Source organism: Atractosteus spatula, chromosome 5 (genome assembly GCF_055471065.1).
Source record: "Atractosteus spatula isolate fAtrSpa1 chromosome 5, fAtrSpa1.hap1, whole genome shotgun sequence".
In the NCBI taxonomy this organism is placed as follows: Eukaryota; Metazoa; Chordata; class Actinopteri; order Semionotiformes; family Lepisosteidae; genus Atractosteus; species Atractosteus spatula.
Window position 1 is genome coordinate 11654255 of NC_142710.1, and position 19179 is coordinate 11673433.

Consider the following 19179-nt stretch of genomic DNA (forward strand, 5'->3'; position numbering starts at 1 on the left):
ATCGTAGGTCGTACTGGTTTCAGTGCTGTGCCATGTGATCATAATCACACGACACGTAACGATTCCTCTGAAGAGTTTCAGCCCGTTTTGGAAGAACACAGTGGACTCTTCCAGCAGAGGGGACTGGGAAAGGGACAAGTCAGGATGGAGAAGAAAGGACATAATTCAGTTTATCCCACACAGACTGAGAGGGACAGACTGAGATAAAGAGAGGACTGTATTCTGTGATTGTGGATTACCACTGTGACAGGCTTTCTGTCATTTTCTGTCGGCCATTTTTCTAAATATTTATTATATATAGAATATATGTATAAAAGGGGATATGTGCAATTATTTTTTTTGGTTCTGAGTGGAGAACCTCTCACTCTCTATAACTACCATTTTTAATTTTATCTAAGCAACTTTTGGGGTGTCCCACTTCCAGAAGGATGCAGGGAGGGGCAACACATGGTTGGCGACAGCACCAACACTAATATCAAAACTATATTTTTATTCTCATTTCAATTGCAGGTATATCATTACCTGAACCCATGTTCCACAGTAAGTATAAACCTGACCAGAGTTTCAGTTTTCATTTACAGTGTAGCTGAACACAGAAGATACAGAAATGCATTTTAAAGAAGCAGTTGCTTGAGGAGCTGATAGAAACTCTAATTCCACACATGTTTCTCAGGAAGCAGTCATTCATTCAATGCTTTTTAGACAAATTGATTTACTGAGTTTGTGGATGGGTGCTTTAAGCACTCTTACAGGAGCTCAAACTCTAGGGTTAGAAAAATTGCAAAGTATTGGCTTTAGCTGTAGTTGTAGTCCTCATGGCTTAAAAGGGACAGTGTGATAAATGCTTTGAAAAAACTTTAAATTGTATTCTAGCAGAATGTAGGTTTTATTCTGAGAGAAACAACTTCAGTACGTTACATACAGTATTTCCCTGGTGACCACTGTTCCAGCATTTGAATTATAAACCAAAACCCCATTAATACACACAGGATCCACAACACAACAGTCTGTCTAACTGTCCACTGGACACCACTTATCCACCAGAAACCCTCGCTCACAGAACAGCACCAGAACCCCACGGACCCAGTTACTAAACCCAGTGTCCCAAAGGTGCAGTCCAGCAGTGTTACTCTCTCGAACCCAGGTCCACTCACTCAGCTGGGGTGCCTCCTTCCACCAGGGTGAAGGAGCCCAGTGTCCTCCGGAGGCCTTCAGCTTCCTCTTCAGTCCCAGCTGTCCTGAACACCGTGTCCCTCACGCTCCCCCTCCAAGCCCAGTGTTGGGTAGACGGGAGGAAGATGATGCTGGCCTCTTCCTCATCTGCTGTCTGTGGAGTCCTGGTGTTCTAGTATCTCCTGGATCCCTCACTGCCGCCTGAGACCCCTGACTGGGGCTCTGGCCGCCCCCTGGCCAGGACTCAGGGCTCAGGACTCTGTCCCTGAGGGACGTGTCCCTGGGAGTCTGGGTTGGGCAGAGCCGACTGCTCGGCTCCTTCAGCAGCTGTCTGTGAGCAGAAGGCCAGCTGTGAGGAAGCTCTGTGTGTCTGAACCCTGTCCAGAGCCCCTCTGAGTCTGACAGCGAGACCTGTCCCCCCTCTGAGCTGCGTGGAGATTAAACATCTGTGCAGGAAGAAGCTCAGGAACAAGGAAAGACCAACACAGCTCCCTCACTGCCACACTGGGCACTTCAAGACAACACAGTCCCAACACCTGTGACCCCAACATCCGTAACCCCCTCACTCTGTCACCCCGACCCCAACACCTGTGACCCTAACATCCATAACCCCCTTACTCTCTCACCCTGACCCCAACACCTGTAACCCCAACATCTGTAACCCCTAACCCAACACCCATAACCCCACCATCCGTAACCCCCTCACTCTCTCACCCTGACCCCAACACCTGTAGCTGCTCCCCCAAACCCTATGACCAGAAAGCAGTCCTGCCCAGAGGGATTCGTTCCCCAACAGACCTTCAGCTCCTCTTCCCACAGGGAACAAGTCTGCAGTCCTCTGTTCCATGAGAAAGCTGGAACAGACTAATTCCTGCTGAACTCCCGAGTTCTGCATTCCTCTTCCTCCCCACTCTATAAACTCGTTCCTTCCGCTCCCTGGAGCCCCTGGCACACTCAGAAGGGCTCTCCCACCCGTGGCCAGTCTTCCCTTTCCCAGGAAGAAGCCTGTCCCCTCCCTACTCTGGGACCTCCTGGCACCCTCAGGCGGGCTCACACTTCCTCGGCCGGTCTTCCCTGCGCTGGGAGACGATCCACATCTCTTCCGAGACCTGCTGGTGCGCCTCACCCTCTGGCTCCCAGTTTCCAACTATAAACTCTACTGGTCTGCTCCACTGTGGAGACTACAGAGAATTCAGACTCATCCAGGAGTGCAGCAACACTGAAAGACTGAATTCTCTCTGGAGCCACTGATCTGTACTAAACCCCAGACCTAACAAACTCCTTGCCAGTCGTCCTTCTGTCTTTGGGACTTCTCAGCCCTGAACTGGACTCCAGACTGCTGGCTGGTGCTGATGTTACAGCACAGGAGTGAGACTCCACACTGAGCTGGGACACAGCTCCCTGCCCTCTGCGCCTGACGCTGCTCTCCTGAGGAAAGTCCCAGTGAGGCACAGGGCCAGTCAGCCGATCCCTGTCAGTCCAGTGAGTCAGTCAGGGCAGGAGAGTCCAGCTCAGTGCACTGAAGGAAGAGGCTCTGACTGAGCTTCAGTTTGCTCCATCACACTGAGGCAGATTAGAAACTGTGCGGTCCAGCTGATGAGGTCTGACCTGCCTGTGTCCAGTTCTACTTTGCAAGTCAGAGCTGAGAGCAGACTCCCGCCCTCATCCCCTTCTTTCAGAGCGACGAGTAACAGACGCTGGGCTCACTGTGCTGCTGCAGCGTGATGATGGCTGGAGCCCAGGCGCAGGTTCCAGTGTGCTGGGTAAGATGATCTAGAAACGGCGCTGGAGGCAGGAGCAGGACATACAAGTGGGGTTTGATACAGAAGGACCGGCGGACAGTTCGCGAGCAGCGCGCTGAAACAAGCCAGGCTCCCAGCTGGGAAACAGAGAGGGGAGGCTGAGAACGGTGAGGAAACTGGGAGAAAACTAGGAGAAGGGTGCAAAGAAATGAAGCAAGAAAACACCAAGAGCAACAAAAAGGAACATCAGGCTGATGAGCCGACGGCGATGAAAAATGAAAAGGAAATGAGGCACAAAATGAGCAAGACAGAAAGGAAAAAGAGGGAAGAAGGAGGAAAAGGAATCGCTGTATCGCGACAGGGAATCAGAGCAGCAGAGAAGAGGGGAACGAGACACTCTCGTCTCGGAGAGAACCGAGCGCTCGCAGGGAGAAGGAGGCTCTGACAGCGGAGCACCGACACCGCGGTAAGAAGGAAGTCAATCCGGCTGCTGATTCACGGGACTGGGAACAGATCGGGTCTGGTGGGAGAGGTGGGATTAACCGAACGGCGACCCGATCCAGTTGGAGTGACGGGTCGGGAGCTCGTGGGAAGGTTGCTGTTGCCAGGGGCAACCGCAGGACGCGAGTCGGACCCGAGCCAGGCAGGACAGTCGCTTGTGAAGAAAGACAACAGCTGTGACAGTATTTTACTGATTTACTGAAAGACATGATTAATGGAGAGACAACAGAAAATAGAGCAATGACATGGACTGAAAGCAGAACAGTTTGACACCAACGAGTAGAATAATTGTTTTCTCCAGGAGAGCCCCTCCCACAGGTAGTGTGCTGATTCAGCCTGTGTGACTGACAGGACAGATGATCAGTGGGGCTGAGTTTGTACCTCCCTCATGAAGACAGGGGCAGAAGAATGGAAAGAGTTTCTCAGTGAAGGAGGCAGTGAAGGTGTAGATATGAGACCTGTTGTCCACATTGTAAAAGGAGACCTGTCCCCCCTCATAGTCCACATACACCCCCACCTTCTGGGGCTTCTGGCTCAGGGGGAAGAGGACTGAGGGTTCATCAAGAGCCTTGTACTCATTCCCATTCCTCAGCCACACAGTCCAGTAACCATACTGGGGTCTCACTGTGATGCTCCCCTTCCTGTTGATGGACTCTCTGGCGACGCCTAAAACCCACTCAATCTTCTCCCCCACCTCCACCTCCCAGTAGTGTCTCCCTGAGGTGATCCCATCCTTTCCCAGGACACAGACAGTATCAAATCTCTCTGGATTGTCAGGGAGATCCTGTCGTGTGTCTCCATCTCTCACTTGTTTCCCATCCTCAGACAGGATGAGATAAGGATGAGCTGTATTGGGGTCCAGAGTCACATCAGCTGTGGATCAGAGAGCAGACAGACAGGATGAAATGATCTGTATCTCACTCCTCTCTCCGATGAAAGTACAGATGCAGGTGTCTAGAGTGTGTATCAGGATTCACACCAGCAGAAAGCTCACTGCAGTAAACTACAGTTCTGTTCAGTCTGCTGATTTCAGCTGGACTGGGCCTGCCTGTCCTGAGACACCCAGGGCATTCAGTGACAAAGATAAAACTGATTTGTTGATACATTAATTACACAAAACCCGTTGTGCTCTTCTCCACTGTTCTGTCACAGTTTGCACGTGATGCCTGCAGTCACAGGTTCACATCACTGGTTTGGGTTGAACTCGTCTGCAGTCACTGGTGCTTGTTTGTGTGCAGCAGGTAAAAATAAAGAAAACACTTCAGAAAGTGTCAGTATTGTGTGGCCAGCGTGTAGTGGACATGACAGTGTGGACAGGACCGGTCCAGATGCTCTGGATGTGTTCTGATGTGACTGGAGAGACTGGGCTGGCGGACCTGTGTAAATGGACTCTCCTGGGTTGGTCAGGACAGACAGGCCCAGCCCGGCTGAGATGAGCTGTGAGCGTGTGCAGAGCTCTCACACTGCGAGAGTCTGGCTCCTGTGGGAGAAAGTGTCTTTAAATCTGAAGGAGACCTGATGATCCACTGTGTGCAGATCACACGGCTGAGGGCATCTCTATACTGATGGATACATTATTTCACAAGAAGAAAAATAAGCAAACTGTCTTTTCATGGTTATTCTGGTTCCTCTCTATCAGTTAGATTGTAAAAGTCTCATTAAGACAAAATTCTTAGAAGCTGAAATTGCTGCCACTTCATTAACAATAACAGGGACCCTGAGTCACACAGGCAGTAACTGCAAGCTTGTCTCCTCCTGCGCTGCTGAGGACAGTAATAAAAAGGATCTGTTGTTTGTGTGTGTTAAGAGCTGTCTGTCAGTGTATTTAACTCTGTCACCTGAATTAAGGCTGAAGTTGTCTTTACACAAGACTGGGGAACCCGAGAGAGAACAGACAAAGCTTGTGTGTGTTTTTTTTTCTTGTTCGTTACACACAAATCAGTGTAATACGTATGGAAACCTGAAAAACAGACATTGTGGGTCAGTTGTAACGAATTGACACAGCGCACTAACTGGAGCTCAGCCCCTGGTCAGCACACAGCTCCGTGTTAAACTAGCGCGCCAACTTCAGACCAAGAGCAACGAACTTGGCCACTGAAATCAGTCCGCAGCTCCGAGCTGAACCTGCTCTCCACTGCAACGAGCCCAGAGTGAGAGCTGCTGCCCTCTAGAGGTGACTGGAGTACAGGACAGACTCCCAGCGCCTCTTCACATGGGGAGACAGCTCCGTGTGGGACAGGCGGAGCTCTGGATCACAGGAGAATAGAGGGGATACAACACCGGCACTACGGCAGGAAGTCATGTGTCCGTCGCTCAGAAAAGGATTGTAATGTTTAACTAAAACTACTTTCCAGTGAAACCACATTTATTGATAAAGAACTTAGTTAACGTGCTTATTAATAAGGGTAATTTACTAAAAATTAATTTAATTGTATATAAGTAACTGTATGTAAAGCATATTACAGTATATATGCGATAGTGAATTTTCAGATATTCCAGGGATGGAAGAGAACTGAAATTAAGAAAATATTTAAATAGGGTGTGAATCTCAAATGTGTTTTGTCAAATCTGGGTGTGAATTGAGCAGATTTGTTATTTATTTGTTGTGATGTGACTCTACAATTATAAAGGTTAAAGAAATCAAAATATTGAAATCTCCATATTTTTAAAAGTGATGATTTGTGACAGTTCTAGGAAGGCAGTCTGCAGGAATGGCTGTAAGAGCTGATGGAAGGACATCTGTGGATATTACTGCACAGAATGATTTAACCTCAATAACTTTCCTTACTCGTCTCGACATCAGTTTGCTAGACTAATAATGAATTTCCCACCAGATCTCACTGTTTTCACTGTTTGTGTTTGTTGAGCCATGTGCTGGTGATCCTGCTCTTCAAGGCTCAGCTGTGTGAGTCTGCAGGTGTGTGTTCATGCTGAAGATCACGATGGTCAGGTACAGTATAACTCCTACAGGCAGCGCCTGGCTCAGACAGACTACAGAAGGAGAGAACCTGGCAGTTCTGCTGCAGACCAGTGAAGAGAGCTTTCCCTGGATGGCCAGGTGAGAGGATGGAGTCACTGGTACTGAACTCCTCTGTGCAGAACCGTGCGTCTCGAGAGCAGTGCCAGCAGGAAATGCCGAGTGGCCCTCAAGCTAATAGCAGCGAGGGGCCACACCTCCTCCTGGGTACCAGTGCAACAGCTCCAGAGCAGCTGAGAGTTACCATGGAGATACAGCAGGGAGCCCAGAGACTCCCCCTGAGCCAGGAGACACTGACCCACGGTGCGAGGGAGCAGCATCCTGAAACTGAGGACAGGGGCTCGGCCTTCAAGACCACAACAAAATCAGACAAAATGATGGAGGAGCTTTCTCAGCGCAGCAAAGAGGGACTGAGTGAGGCAGAGCAGGGACAACCAAGGACTCTGCTACGAGAGTTTGCAGATGTGTTTGCTGGAAGAGAGGAAGACTGTACTCGTACAAACGAAGCTCAGTGCACCACCGACACTGGTGAAGCAAGACCCATCTGTATCCCTCCCCCCGCCTGGCCATCCACAAGAGAGCCGAGGCAGAGGAAGCAGTCCGGGGTCTGACTGCAGCAGGGGAGATCGAGCCCTCTGACAGGCCCTGATCTCCCCCTGCAGAAGGACGCTTCACTGCTGGTCTGTACAGACTACAGGGACTCAACAACGTCACCAAGAAGGACTCTTGTCCCCTGAGCCACACTGACGAGGTGCTGGATTATGTCTCAGGGTAGCGCTGGTTCAGCTCTCTGGACCTGTACAGCAGCTACCGGCAAGTTGAGGTGCCCAGAGGTCAGGCCAGAGACTGCCTTCTCCAGAGGTCAGGGCTGTGGCAACACACGCTCCAGCCTTCTGGACTGTGCCCTGCCCAGCCAGCTCTGAGCGGCTGATGGGAAGGGAGCTCAGTGGCGTGCCCAGGTCAGAGTGCCCGGTGTGCCTGGATGACCCTCATTCTCCAGGTCCTGGACAAGTGAAGAAAGGTCAGGGACCTCATGAGGAGGACAGGTCTCAAGACTCACTGAAGACATGAATCTCCTACAGCAAGAGACTGGTTTCCTGGGAGCTTCTGAGCCAGAAGGGGTCTCCACAGCCCCTGAAGAGGAGCCACAGTAAACTCCTGGCCAGCCCCCCGGTCAGTTCAGGATGTGAGAAGTTTCATTGGACCGGCCTCCTACTACTGCTGGTTTGTCCCCTAGTTTGCTGACGTTGCTGAACTCCTTATATTTCTCACACATAGAGCAGCTCTAGGATGAAGATTGTCAATGTGCTTTTGAACAGCAAGAGCTGTCCTTGCAGAGTCTCCAGTGTTGGCCCAGCTGGACCCAGAGAGCCCATTCAACCCAGACACAGATACCAGCAGTGATGGTGTCTGTTCTTGATTCAGGAGCTCAGCTGTGCTGAGAGAAACCACACACCCTGCTGCATGTTCACGAGAGGAGCTGCATACTGACCAGGGGAGGAGAGAGTCAGGTGTCTTCAGGGAGGTGTGCCAGTGTTTAGAGATCCATAAGACTGGGAGACTCCAGTACATCCCCAGAGTGATGGGTTACTGCTTCAATCTGACACCTGCTACACAGCTCACTGCCACCCACCAGAAGGACTGGGGCAGACACTCTAGACAGCTAATTCCAGTCTCCCACCACTCTATCTGTAAAGGTGTCTGTTCCAGAGCTGATCCTCCAGTACCTGAGCCTGTGTGCCTGTGTCCAGTGTGGACTGGAGAGCAGTGGGTGTCCTTCACTGAGCCCTGCAGTCCCTCTTCTCTGCTCTCATTTCACCCTCTTCCTCCCTTAACAAGTCCTTCCTCTCCTCTTAGTCTCTCACAGGTAGTGAATTTCAAGCTCCTGTCTCAGACTGTTGTGTTCAGTGTCTTGTGTGTCTGCAGGCTCCTAGTTGTCAGTGTAGATTCTAGTTTACAGGTCTAACAGGATTAAAATCCTCTGTTTCACAATGATAGAATAGAGAACTGCAGTCCTGACACAGTGATGTCTTCAATCTGTGTATTGGGGATCCCAAGACATGGGTCAGTGTTGGTGTCCCCACAGTGTGCCACAGTGTTGGGGTCCAATTCCTCATCAATCCTGATAAGCACAAAGCCCATCTGAGGGACTTTGCTCACAACATTAAACACATCAGCTGTGTATAAAGCAGGAGTTACAACATGTCCCCCTGTTAGAGGAAGAGCCTGTATTGACCCCTGTGACCCTGCTGTGACCTTTGTAAATGACAAGTTCCTGTCAGTGACAACAGACTCACCTGCATATTTGCGAAGCCTCTCAAACTCTGCAAACAGAGAGAAAGATGTTAGAGAGCTGAGAGCACATTCCTGCTGGAGTCTGGTCTCCAGGTGTGCAGTGTTGTGTGTTGTAGTGCTGTGCTGATCTCTCAGGCAGGACAGTAACACACAGGAGTGTGTTGTCTGCCCAGTGGAGCTGGGGGTCTGTAAGAGGCACTGACAGCTCATCCAGCTTGTTATCACACAGTCCAGCTCCACACCTCCCACTGCCTCCAGTACAAAGACAAGGACAGGAGTGACTGAGCAGCCTCCTCACAGGAGTCTGAGCCCTTTCTCTGATCCAGAGCTTGTGACTGTGAAGCACTGAGGCAGAGCTGAGGCTCAGGGACAGAGAGCAGTTCAAACTCCACTGTGGGAGGAGCAGCATCACACAGCACTTTCTCCAGCTGGACACACCCCCTGACACCCAAGATCACCCTGCTGCACACCTGATCTCAACACAGACAGCAGTGAGACACACCTGTTCACACACCTGATCTCAACACAGACAGCAGTGAAGACACACCTGTTCACACACCTGATCTCAACACAGACAGCAGTGAAGACACCTGTTCACACACCTGATCTCAACACAGACAGCAGTGAGACATACTGTACCTGTTCATAAAACAGATAGAGAAGAAGAGAGAAACCTGATTCTTCATAGTAGGTTGATTGAGTGCCATTGACAGGTGTTTTGAACCTCATAGACAAGCTGTGTTCACACAGTAATACTCACTGACTCCAGGTACTTTCTCCATTTCTTCAATGAGTCTGTCCTCCAGCTGACACACAGCCCTCCTCACAGCCCCCAGACAGAGATCAGGGTGAACAGTGATGTCAGACCAGTCCTTGGGGTGTGGAGGGGAGCACAGGGAGGGGAAACTCTACAGCAGGAGAGACTCAGAGTCATGGGGGGTCACAGCCTTCTAAGACAATAAGTCACCTGTGAGTCTGAAACCTAGAGCCCAGTATAGATCACTAAGAGTCACACAGTGAGCTCTCTCTGCTCTCTGTAGATACTGTATCTGCTCTCTACAGCGTGTGCTGACCTGTAGGACTCTCTGCTCTCTGTAGATACTGTACTGTATATGCTCTCTACAGCGTGTGCTGACCTGTAGGACTCTCTGCTCTCTGTAGATACTGTATCTGCTCTCTACAGTGTGTGCTGACCTGTAGGACTCTCTGCTCTCTGTAGATACTGTATCTGCTCTCTACAGTGTGTGCTGACCTGTAGGACTCTCTGCTCTCTGTAGGTACTGTATCTGCTCTCTACAGTGTGTGCTGACCTGTAGGTCTCTCTGCTCTCTGTAGATACTGTATCTGCTCTCTACAGTGTGTGCTGACCTGTAGGACTCTCTGCTCTCTGTAGATACTGTATCTGCTCTCTACAGTGTGTGCTGACCTGTAGGACTCTCTGCTCTCTGTAGATACTGTATCTGCTCTCTACAGTGTGTGCTGACCTCTAGGACTCTCTGCTCTCTGTAGATACTGTATCTGCTCTCTACAGTGTGTGCTGACCTGTAGGACTCTCTGCTCTCTGTAGATACTGTATTTGCTCTCTACAGTGTGTGCTGACCTGTAGGACTCTCTGCTCTCTGTAGATACTATATCTGCTCTCTACAGTGTGTGCTGACCTGTAGGACTCTCTGCTCTCTGTAGATACTGTATCTGCTCTCTACAGTGTGTGCTGACCTGTAGGAAGTGGATGTGGTCCTCAGTGTGGGAGAGCTGCTCCAGATCAGTGTTTCTCCTCTTGAGCTCAGTGATTTCCTGCTCCAGCTCTTTAATGATCCCTTCAGCCCTCCTCTCTGCTGCTCTCTGCTTCTCCTCAATCAGCTCGATGAGCTCAGCCTGGCTCCTCTCAATGGAGTTTCGAAGAGCAGTGAAGACCTGTAAACTGTCCTCCATCTCTCTCTGTGCAGATCTCTGAGGAGACACCAGGAGACTTCTTGAGTTAACAGGAATAAAAAAATATTATTGAAATGTGAGAGTGAACAAATTAATTGCTTCAAAAAAGAAGGGAAACACTTTACACACTATGTGGGTCACTCCACTCCTGGGTGACAGAATATCTCATCCGTTAACTGGATAATGACTTTCATTATCTTCCTAACTGTCCTCTCTGTCAGGGAACTGATCGGTAGAATAGGAGGATCCTTATGCGTAACCGTGAATCCCACAGAATCCAAAAGACGTTATCCAGGGGCTTGGTCAATTAGGGAGGCAATGAGTCCGTTAACGAGGGAAATCCAAAAGGCAGGAGCAAAGGTTTGGTACCAGGAGATCAATCAAAACGCTTAGAAAGGCACACAAGAGAGTTCTGCAGGAGGCTTCTCAACAGTGAGCAAGGGTTGGTGTGTGAGGGAACTCTAAATACTGAAGGGAAAGGGATGTGGTTGGATAATTGGTCCGGGAGTGAGAATTTGTGGAATCTGGTGCCTGTGGGAGTGTGATGGGTTCAGTTGGGAATGAGATTGTGAAACAGTGGGTTTGGGAATGCAACAGCGTTTGCGAGGGAGAGTGTGGGGCATGACAGGAATAGAACAGCGTTTGCACTCAGTCTTCCTAAGTGTCCTCTCTCTGTGCAGAGAGCAGTGACCCCAGCACTGAGCCCTGCAGTACCCCACTCAGAAGGATTGACAGGACTCACTTTGCTGAGCTCCACTGCCTGTTTGATCTCCTCCACCTTCTTCAGTCTGTCCTGGATCATCTGTTGTACTTCTGCCTCAGTCTTCCTCAGCCGAGTCTGTGGACAAACAGGGGAACAGAGGCACTGAATTCACTGCTACTGGTGCACTAACACTGCACAACAGACTCACACACTGACACAGGTCAACAGACTCTCACACTGATACTGAACTGGACATCAGACTCTCACACTGATGCTGGGCTGGACAACAGACTCTCACACTGATGCTGGGCTGGACAACAGGGTCTTACACCAGGGAAGTTGTGCTAAGATACCATCAGTTCATAGCCACTGATCCATATTCTAGTGATTATACTAATTTAATTCACAATAATTTTAAATTAATTTTAATTTTTAGGTTTAAATTTTAAATTAATATATAACCATAAACCCACCTTTTTCACTCTGCATTCCTGCTCTAAAGGGACAGTGCTGTGTGTCCTGTGGTCAGTCTCAGTACACAGCACACAAACACAGGTCTGGTCAGTCCTGCAGAACAGCTCCAGGAGTCTCTCATGCTTCTCACACAGCCTGTCCTCAAGGCTCTCCACAGGCTCAATCAGTCTGTGCTTCTTCAGTTTAACAAGGTCATAGTGAGGCCGGATGTGAGCTGAACAGTATGACATCTGACACGTCAGACAGGATTTCACAGCCTTGAGTTTTCTCTCAGTGCAGATATCACAGGACACTTCTCCAGGTTTAGCACAAAGTCCTTCATCACTGCTGACTCTGGTCCTCTTGAAGTGCTCAGTGATTTCTGCCAGACTTCTGTTCACACTGAGATCAGGTCTTATAGGAAATATCTTCTTACACACTGGACACTGACACACATCACTGCTGTCCCAGTATCCTCCAATACAGGCCAGGCAGAAGCTGTGTCCACATGGAGTGGACACTGGGCTGGTGAATGTGTCCAGACAGATAGAGCACTGGAACTGCTCTTCAGACAGGACACTGCTGGGTGAGGCCATTCCTGAGCACAGAGAAGCAGAAACAGAGACGATCAGAGGAGAAGATCAGCACCATCTCAATACAACACAAACAGCAAAAAGTAATACAGGTGAGTAACTCCAGTCACACACCAAACAACACAGCAGAAGAAAGAAAACTTCCTCTCTCTCCCATCTGGGCCAGCCTAAATCCCCTGAGCCCCCAGTGTTATGATGTTTTTTCAGGACCCTTTGCAGAATCCGGAGGGGAGTGAACAGACAGGGGGAGGAGAAGAGGAACTGGGCTGGTAGACGAACTGGGAGGCGTGACGAAGGTGCTCAGGTGCTCGGGGGGTGTGACGAAGGTGCTCAGGTGCTCGGGGGGCGTGACGAAGGTGCTCAGGTGCTCGGGGGGGCGTGACGAAGGTGCTCAGGTGCTCGGGGGGCGTGACGAAGGTGCTCAGGTGCTCGGGGGGGCGTGACGAAGGTGCTCAGGTGCTCGGGGGAGTGTGACGAAGGTGATCAGGTGCTCGGGGGGGCGTGACGAAAGTGCTCAGGTGCTCGGGGGGGCGTGACGAAGGTGCTCAGGTGCTCGGGGGGGCGTGACGAAGGTGCTCAGGTGCTCGGGGGGCGTGACGAAGGTGCTCAGGTGCTCGGGGGCGTGACGAAGGTGCTCAGGTGCTCGGGGGGGCGTGACGAAGGTGCACAGGTGCTCGGGGGGCGTGGCGAAGGTGATCAGGTGCTCGGGGGGCGTGACGAAGGTGCTCAGGTGCTCGGGGGCGTGACGAAGGTGCTCAGGTGCTCGGGGGGCGTGACGAAGGTGCTCAGGTGCTCGGGGGGGCGTGACGAAGGTGCTCAGGTGCTCGGGGGGCGTGACGAAGGTGCGCAGGTGCTCGGGGGGCGTGACGAAGGTGCTCAGGTGCTCTGTGGGCGTGACGAAGGTGCTCAGGTGCTCGGGGGGCGTGACGAAGGTGCGCAGGTGCTCGGGGGGCGTGACGAAGGTGCTCAGGTGCTCAGGGGGGCGTGACGAAGGTGCTCAGGTGCTCGGGGGGCGTGACGAAGGTGCGCAGGTGCTCGGCGGGCGTGACGAAGGTGCTCAGGTGCTCAGGGGGGTGTGACGAAGGTGCTCAGGTGCTCGGGGGGCGTGCTCCATGTGACAATCCAGAGGGAGTCCGTAGGTTAGACCAGGGCGAAGTCCGATCACCCAAAAACCAGGAAATCCAAATGACAACATGACAGAGATAAAAAGGGCTCCAGGTCCTGGACTCGGCTGGTTTAGGACGCCGATAGGAGGCCTTTGCCCTCGAGCCACGGACGGAGGGCTACACGGAGACAGGCGGGCCTCCGGGCATCCGTGATCCAGTGCAGAACCCGGAACACAGGGAGCATCTGGCTTTTGAGGTGGGCTGGAACAGGGAGCAGGAGCACAGAATCAACTCAAATGTAAAAGAGCCAGAGCGCCCTTCATGGGGAGGGATTACAATCGGGACACCCAGGGACCAACTGCCAGGACAGAATACTGCAGTACAGGAAACCCCAGACTGGACTGACTGGGAGAGTCACTGAGAGCTTTAACTGGGGAGAACAGCACCTTGGAAACTGAAGTCTGAATCAGAAACAAAACTGAAAGTTAATTCTCCCGCCAACACAGCTTCCTGCAAGAGCAGCACTTACAGTGTCTCTTCAACAGTTCCTCCCGTCCCTAAATCCTCAGCACACTCCTCCAGCACAGAGGAACAGGCTGCCTGCTGTCCAGACCTGTCCCAGTCCTCAGCACAGCAGCTCTGCTCTCTATTGTAGTGAAGGAGCCTGCAGTGTCAGAGCTGAAGCTGCAGGAGAGAGAGTCCAGCTCCAGGTCCAGCCTTTCCCTCCCTGAGCTCTTTATTCCCTCTGTCCTTTCCCTCCTCTGCCAGTCAGACACACCGCAGCTCAGTCCTCCTCACACAGGGCCAGGGCTCCAGTCCAGCAGGTGCTCATGTCTTCATGAAGAGGAAACAGGGCAGCAGCTCTGTTTTGTTGTGTGTGCTGTAGTGTGTGTATTGTCATTGATCAGAAAGATTTGTTGAACCAAGTGTACCTGGATTATTATTCTTTTCACTACAGCTGTTCCAGAGAACAAAGAATTCATGTTCCTGTAGTTCTCTCAGCCGCTCGGGTAGATTCTGGAGAACCACTTACAAGCTGACTCAGCCTCTCAGTCAGTTCCTTATCTTCACTTCACCAGTTTCGTTCCCCCATTGGCAACAATACTGTCACGCCCAGTACACCTAGAGGGCGCTCTATTGCTCTCCTGTTCCCAGTCCCTGTGATTATTCTTGTCTTTCAGGTGTGTCTTGTTGTGTAGCCTGTTTACTTCCTGTTTCTGCTCTGCTCTTCGCTCAGCGTTGAGGTTCGGATGTCCTGAGACCCTCCTAGGACCAGGTCACCCCACGTCCGCTTCCTGAGGGCCTAGGTTTCTATAGGGCTTCTCCTGAACAGCTGAGCCCGGGCTAACCCCCGTCTCACCGCTACACATAGGGTCTTCCTCACCCTCATGCCATTCCACAGTTCGTCCCTTCAGACATCCCTGACAAATACTGTACAAGCTGCACACAGACAGAGCCCAGGAGCTGGGCTCAGGGCTCCAGTGCTGGGAGGCTGCAGTGTTAAACACTGTGACACTGCTCTGTCCAGCAGCACTTACTACTGACCTGAATTCAACCTGCAGTACAAGGTCCAGAAATACACAGCGTCCTGGACAGCAACACTCACAGCAGGTTCACACCCACCTGTCTCTTTCCTGGCAGGATGATAATTACAGTCCAGATCGTGGAGAAAACTTTTATGTTTCTAGTTTTCACGGAAGTTGCTCACAGAGTGAGATGCCGTTCAACTACAGGAAACACAAAGTGAAAGAGAAACCTTCAGGAAAGACAGGAAATATATTTATTTATCTGTTTGTCTGCCGTCAGAGTCGATACATTGAAAAAAAAGGAGAAAACTCAAACATTTGACACCATCAGGTTATGATTCACATCAATAAGTCGTCTGTTTAGTGACTAACTGTCTGAGTGTACAGGACAGCAGCTAGCCCTGCAGCACACTGTGCTGTTAACTGCTCGGAGACAGACAGGATACTTACAGACTGGACAACCTGCTCCTGCTGCTCTGAGCTCCTCTCTCTCTCTTGTTCTGAAAGAAATATTTGAGTATCTGAGGCCTCTTAATAACTAGATTTGAAAAACGATCTGTTCACCTCACCTCTCACACCGTTAATGAGAGTAACGGAATATTTTCACTTTCTGTTCTCAGTGAAACACAGAGAGGAGTGCAGGAGAGGATTCTGGGAAACTGGGCTGTGGCGGCAGGTTGTGCTGTAGTCATGTGACTCACAGCTCTGTGTTCAAGGACATTTCTGTGGAGATAAGAATATTAACACTCATATCAGTATACCACCCTGGAGCCCCTCTCTCCTTGTCCACAGACTGTGAGACGGCAGCTCCTCTCTCCCTGAAAGGAGCCTCACAGACAAGATGAGTTCACTTCAGCTCAGCTGCCTGTGAGACAGTGAGAGTGGCTCCTGTTGGGCCTGTGTGTGACCATGAGCCAATATTACTGCCTGCTCATGGGGACACCCTGCTGAATGAGGCCCATCTGATCCGAGTGAGTCTTCTGCTCTGTGATGAAGAGGGATTTGAAGTGAGGGAGAGGAGCTGTCAGGATACCCTGCTCCTCTGGGCTGATTCATCCACTGGGAAGAGCAAAGGTTTCTGTCTCCATCTGGGCTCCAGCAGGAAGGAACAGGAGTGTTTTTGCTAGAGGGCTGGTCTGTCTTCCAGGCCTGTGGGAGTCAGAAATCCAGGGCTGCTTGAGGAGATACAGCTTGGATTCTGGGCAGATGGCTGTGTGGGCGCTCATTTCTCAGGCCCATGAAAGGCTCCCAGTGTGCTGCAGGGAGCAGAGGGGCTGGTCAAGCAGGACTGAGCTGAGGCACTGCTGCTGCAGGAGTGAGGCAGCGGCGTATCGTCTCCCCACAGCTGAGAGAGACAGGGAGCACAGGCTGAGTCCACAGGCCCCTGGTCTCCCATCCGCACAGACAGGAGCTCTCTCAGCACGAGGGGAGAGGAGCCAGCAGACCTGCGCTGCCATGTCAGGGACATGAGAGCTGCTCACACACAGGCTGCACCCGGTCAGCTGGGACAGCCAGTGAAGATCTGGTGCTCAGTGAAGAGTGAGAGTGAAGAGTGGAGATGCATTGGAAACGTGAGGAGAGAGAAGTGGGAGACACAGAGCTTACTGGATTGAATCCTCAAGTGTCCAGAGAGGGAAGAGTGGGGGAGAAGATCCAGGGAGAAGAGTGAAGAGAAGAGCAGAAGAGGAAGAGGAGGACTGTGCAGTCTTTTCTGAGACCAGTTCTGGTCACACTTCTGTATCCAAGGACATTTCTGTTACTTGTTTACTTACTACTTACTTACTAAAGGGTTACTGAAGGGTTGCAGCGGGCCGAGAGTGTGGACAACGCGCCGTGCTGTCCCCCGGTCCCCAGGCAGTGCACGAGGATCGCTTTGTTCCGGGCGTCCGGCACGTTTGTGAGCTCAGGTGCAGCCCAGTGAGTCCTGAAAGAGTCCAGCCAGCGAGTCCAGGGCGCTGGAGGCTCAACAGGTCCAGTGAGGACAGGGGGGTGGTGGAGTGAAAGCTCCTTCCTCGCCGCCAGTGTGACACCGAGGAAGACCAGGGACTGAGACGTCCGCTCTTCATTGTGCAGAACTCGTAACTGACACCCGCCAAGGCACGTCAGTACCGTAAAGAGGTAACCCCCAAACCCCAAGCGCAGCAGCGTCGTAACCCCCAAACGGACTCTGTGCGCGATATAACAGTGTTCCTCCGCTGAAGCCGCAGTCGAGATATATTTTGGAATTTGCGTGCACCAGGGTGCAATTACTTGTTAGGATATCGTGATGTTGTCGTCTACAGCTCTCCTGGAATGAAGACCCTCAGCACCTGAAGGGCTCTTCCAGCAGATCCACAAGGCAGGACTGGCAGGAAAAGCAGCGGAGAGCTCTTCATTACGGAAGGAGGTGTTGTTCCTGGGGTATGTTGTCAGCAGTGGGGCGTTGGAGCACCAGGTTCACAAGATCAAGGCCTTGCTTGATAAACTGCAGCCAGCCCGGAGAAAACAAGTCTGATCCTCCTTCGGACTCGTGGGCTGGTACTGCAGGTTTCTTCCCAGAGTCTCCCACAGATCTGACCAGAAAGACAGCGAGGAACAGAGCCTCTTCTGGACTGAAACATGAGAGCGAGCAGTTACTGACTGGAAAGGGGAATTGTGTGCAGACCCAGGGCGGCAGTGTCTGGATTCTGACTTGCCATTCGTGGTCCAGACTGTGTTACTGCAGGGAGAGGGGAGAACAGGAGGCCCATACTGTAGATCAGCAGGAAACTCTCACCCCAACCCCAACGTCTGTAACCCCACTCCCACTCCCAAACCCCGATACTCTCTAACCCTGACTCCTGCAACCCCTAACTCCCAAACCCTTTCACTCTCTTACCCTGAGCCCAATGGTACAGTTCCAGCATTCTGCCACCAGAGGAGACCTGTCCCCCCTCTGAGCTGCGTGGAGATGAAACATCTGTGCAGGAAGAAGCTCAGGAACAAGGAAAGACCAACACAGCTCCCTCACTGCCACACTGGGCACTCCAAGACAACACAGTCCCAACACCTGTGACCCCAACATCCGTAACCCCCTCACTCTCTCACCCTGACCCCAACACCTGTGACCCCAACATCTGTAACCCCTTCACCCTGACCCCAACACCCGTAACCCCCTTACTCTCTCACCCCAACCCCAACACCCATAACCCCAATATCTGTAACCCCCTCACTCTCTCACCCTGACCCCAATATCTGTAACCCCCTCACTCTCTCACCCTGACCCCAACACCCGTAACCCCATCACTCTCTCACCCAGACCCCAACACCTGTAAACCCAACATCCATAACCCCACTCCCAAACCCCCTTACTCTTTCACCCTGACCCCATCACCTGTGACCCCACTCCCAAACCCCCTCACTCTCTCACCCCAACACCTGTAGCTGCTCTCCCAAACCCTATGACCAGAAAGCAGTCCTGCCCAGAGGGATTCATTCCCCAACAGACCTTCAGCTCCTCTTCCCACAGGGAACAAGTCTGCAGTCCTCTGTTCCATGAGAAAGCTGGAACAGACTAATTCCTGCTGAACTCCCGAGTTCTCCATTCCTCTTCCTCCCCACTCTATAAACTCGTTCCTTCCGCTCCCTGGAGCCCCTGGCACACTCAGAAGGGCTCTCCCACCCGTGGCCAGTCTTCCCTTTCCCAGGAAGAAGCCTGTCCCCTCCCTACTCTGGGACCTCCTGGCACCCTCAGGCGGGCTCACACTTCCTCGGCCGGTCTTCCCTGCACTGGGAGATGATCCACATCTCTTCCGAGACCTGCTGGTGCGCCTCACCCTCTGGCTCCCAGTTTCCTACTATAAACTCTACTGGTCTGCTCCACTGTGGAGACTACAGAGAATTCAGACTCATCCAGGAGTGCAGCAACACTGAAAGACTGAATTCTCTCTGGAGCCACTGATCTGTACTAAACCCCAGACCTAACAAACTCCTTGCCAGTCTTCCTTCTGTCTTTGGGACTTCTCAGCCCTGAACTGGACTCCAGACTGCTGGCTGGTGCTGATGTTACAGCACAGGAGTGAGACTCCACACTGAGCTGGGACACAGCTCCCTGCCCTCTGCACCTGACGCTGCTCTCCTGAGGAAAGTCCCAGTGAGGCACAGGGCCAGTCAGCTGATCCCTGTCAGTCCAGTCAGTCAGTCAGGGCAGGAGAGTCCAG

At 51.8% G+C, this 19179-nt stretch overlaps 1 protein-coding gene across 5 annotated transcripts; it reads right to left on the bottom strand.

Annotated features, from left to right (window-relative positions):
* Positions 1-870: 870 nt before the first annotated feature.
* On the bottom strand, positions 871-15660 carry LOC148834093 (E3 ubiquitin-protein ligase TRIM39-like). 5 transcript variants are annotated; one of them, XM_088916298.1, is made up of 8 exons: positions 15571-15660; positions 15021-15202; positions 11797-12374; positions 11363-11458; positions 10405-10638; positions 9449-9596; positions 8691-8717; positions 871-4289 (listed from the first exon to the last, which is right to left on the bottom strand). In XM_088916298.1, exons 3-8 carry the CDS (start codon positions 12370-12372, stop codon positions 3748-3750), a joined length of 1623 nt encoding a protein of 540 aa, XP_088772424.1. In that variant the 5' UTR covers positions 12373-12374; positions 15021-15202; positions 15571-15660; the 3' UTR covers positions 871-3747. The 5 variants fall into 5 exon arrangements, with proteins under 5 accessions (XP_088772424.1, XP_088772422.1, XP_088772421.1 ...); XM_088916296.1 differs by having other exon boundaries at positions 15099-15202; positions 15452-15660; XM_088916295.1 differs by having other exon boundaries at positions 11797-13736; positions 15099-15202; positions 15452-15660.
* Between the last annotated feature and the right edge of the window lie 3519 nt (positions 15661-19179).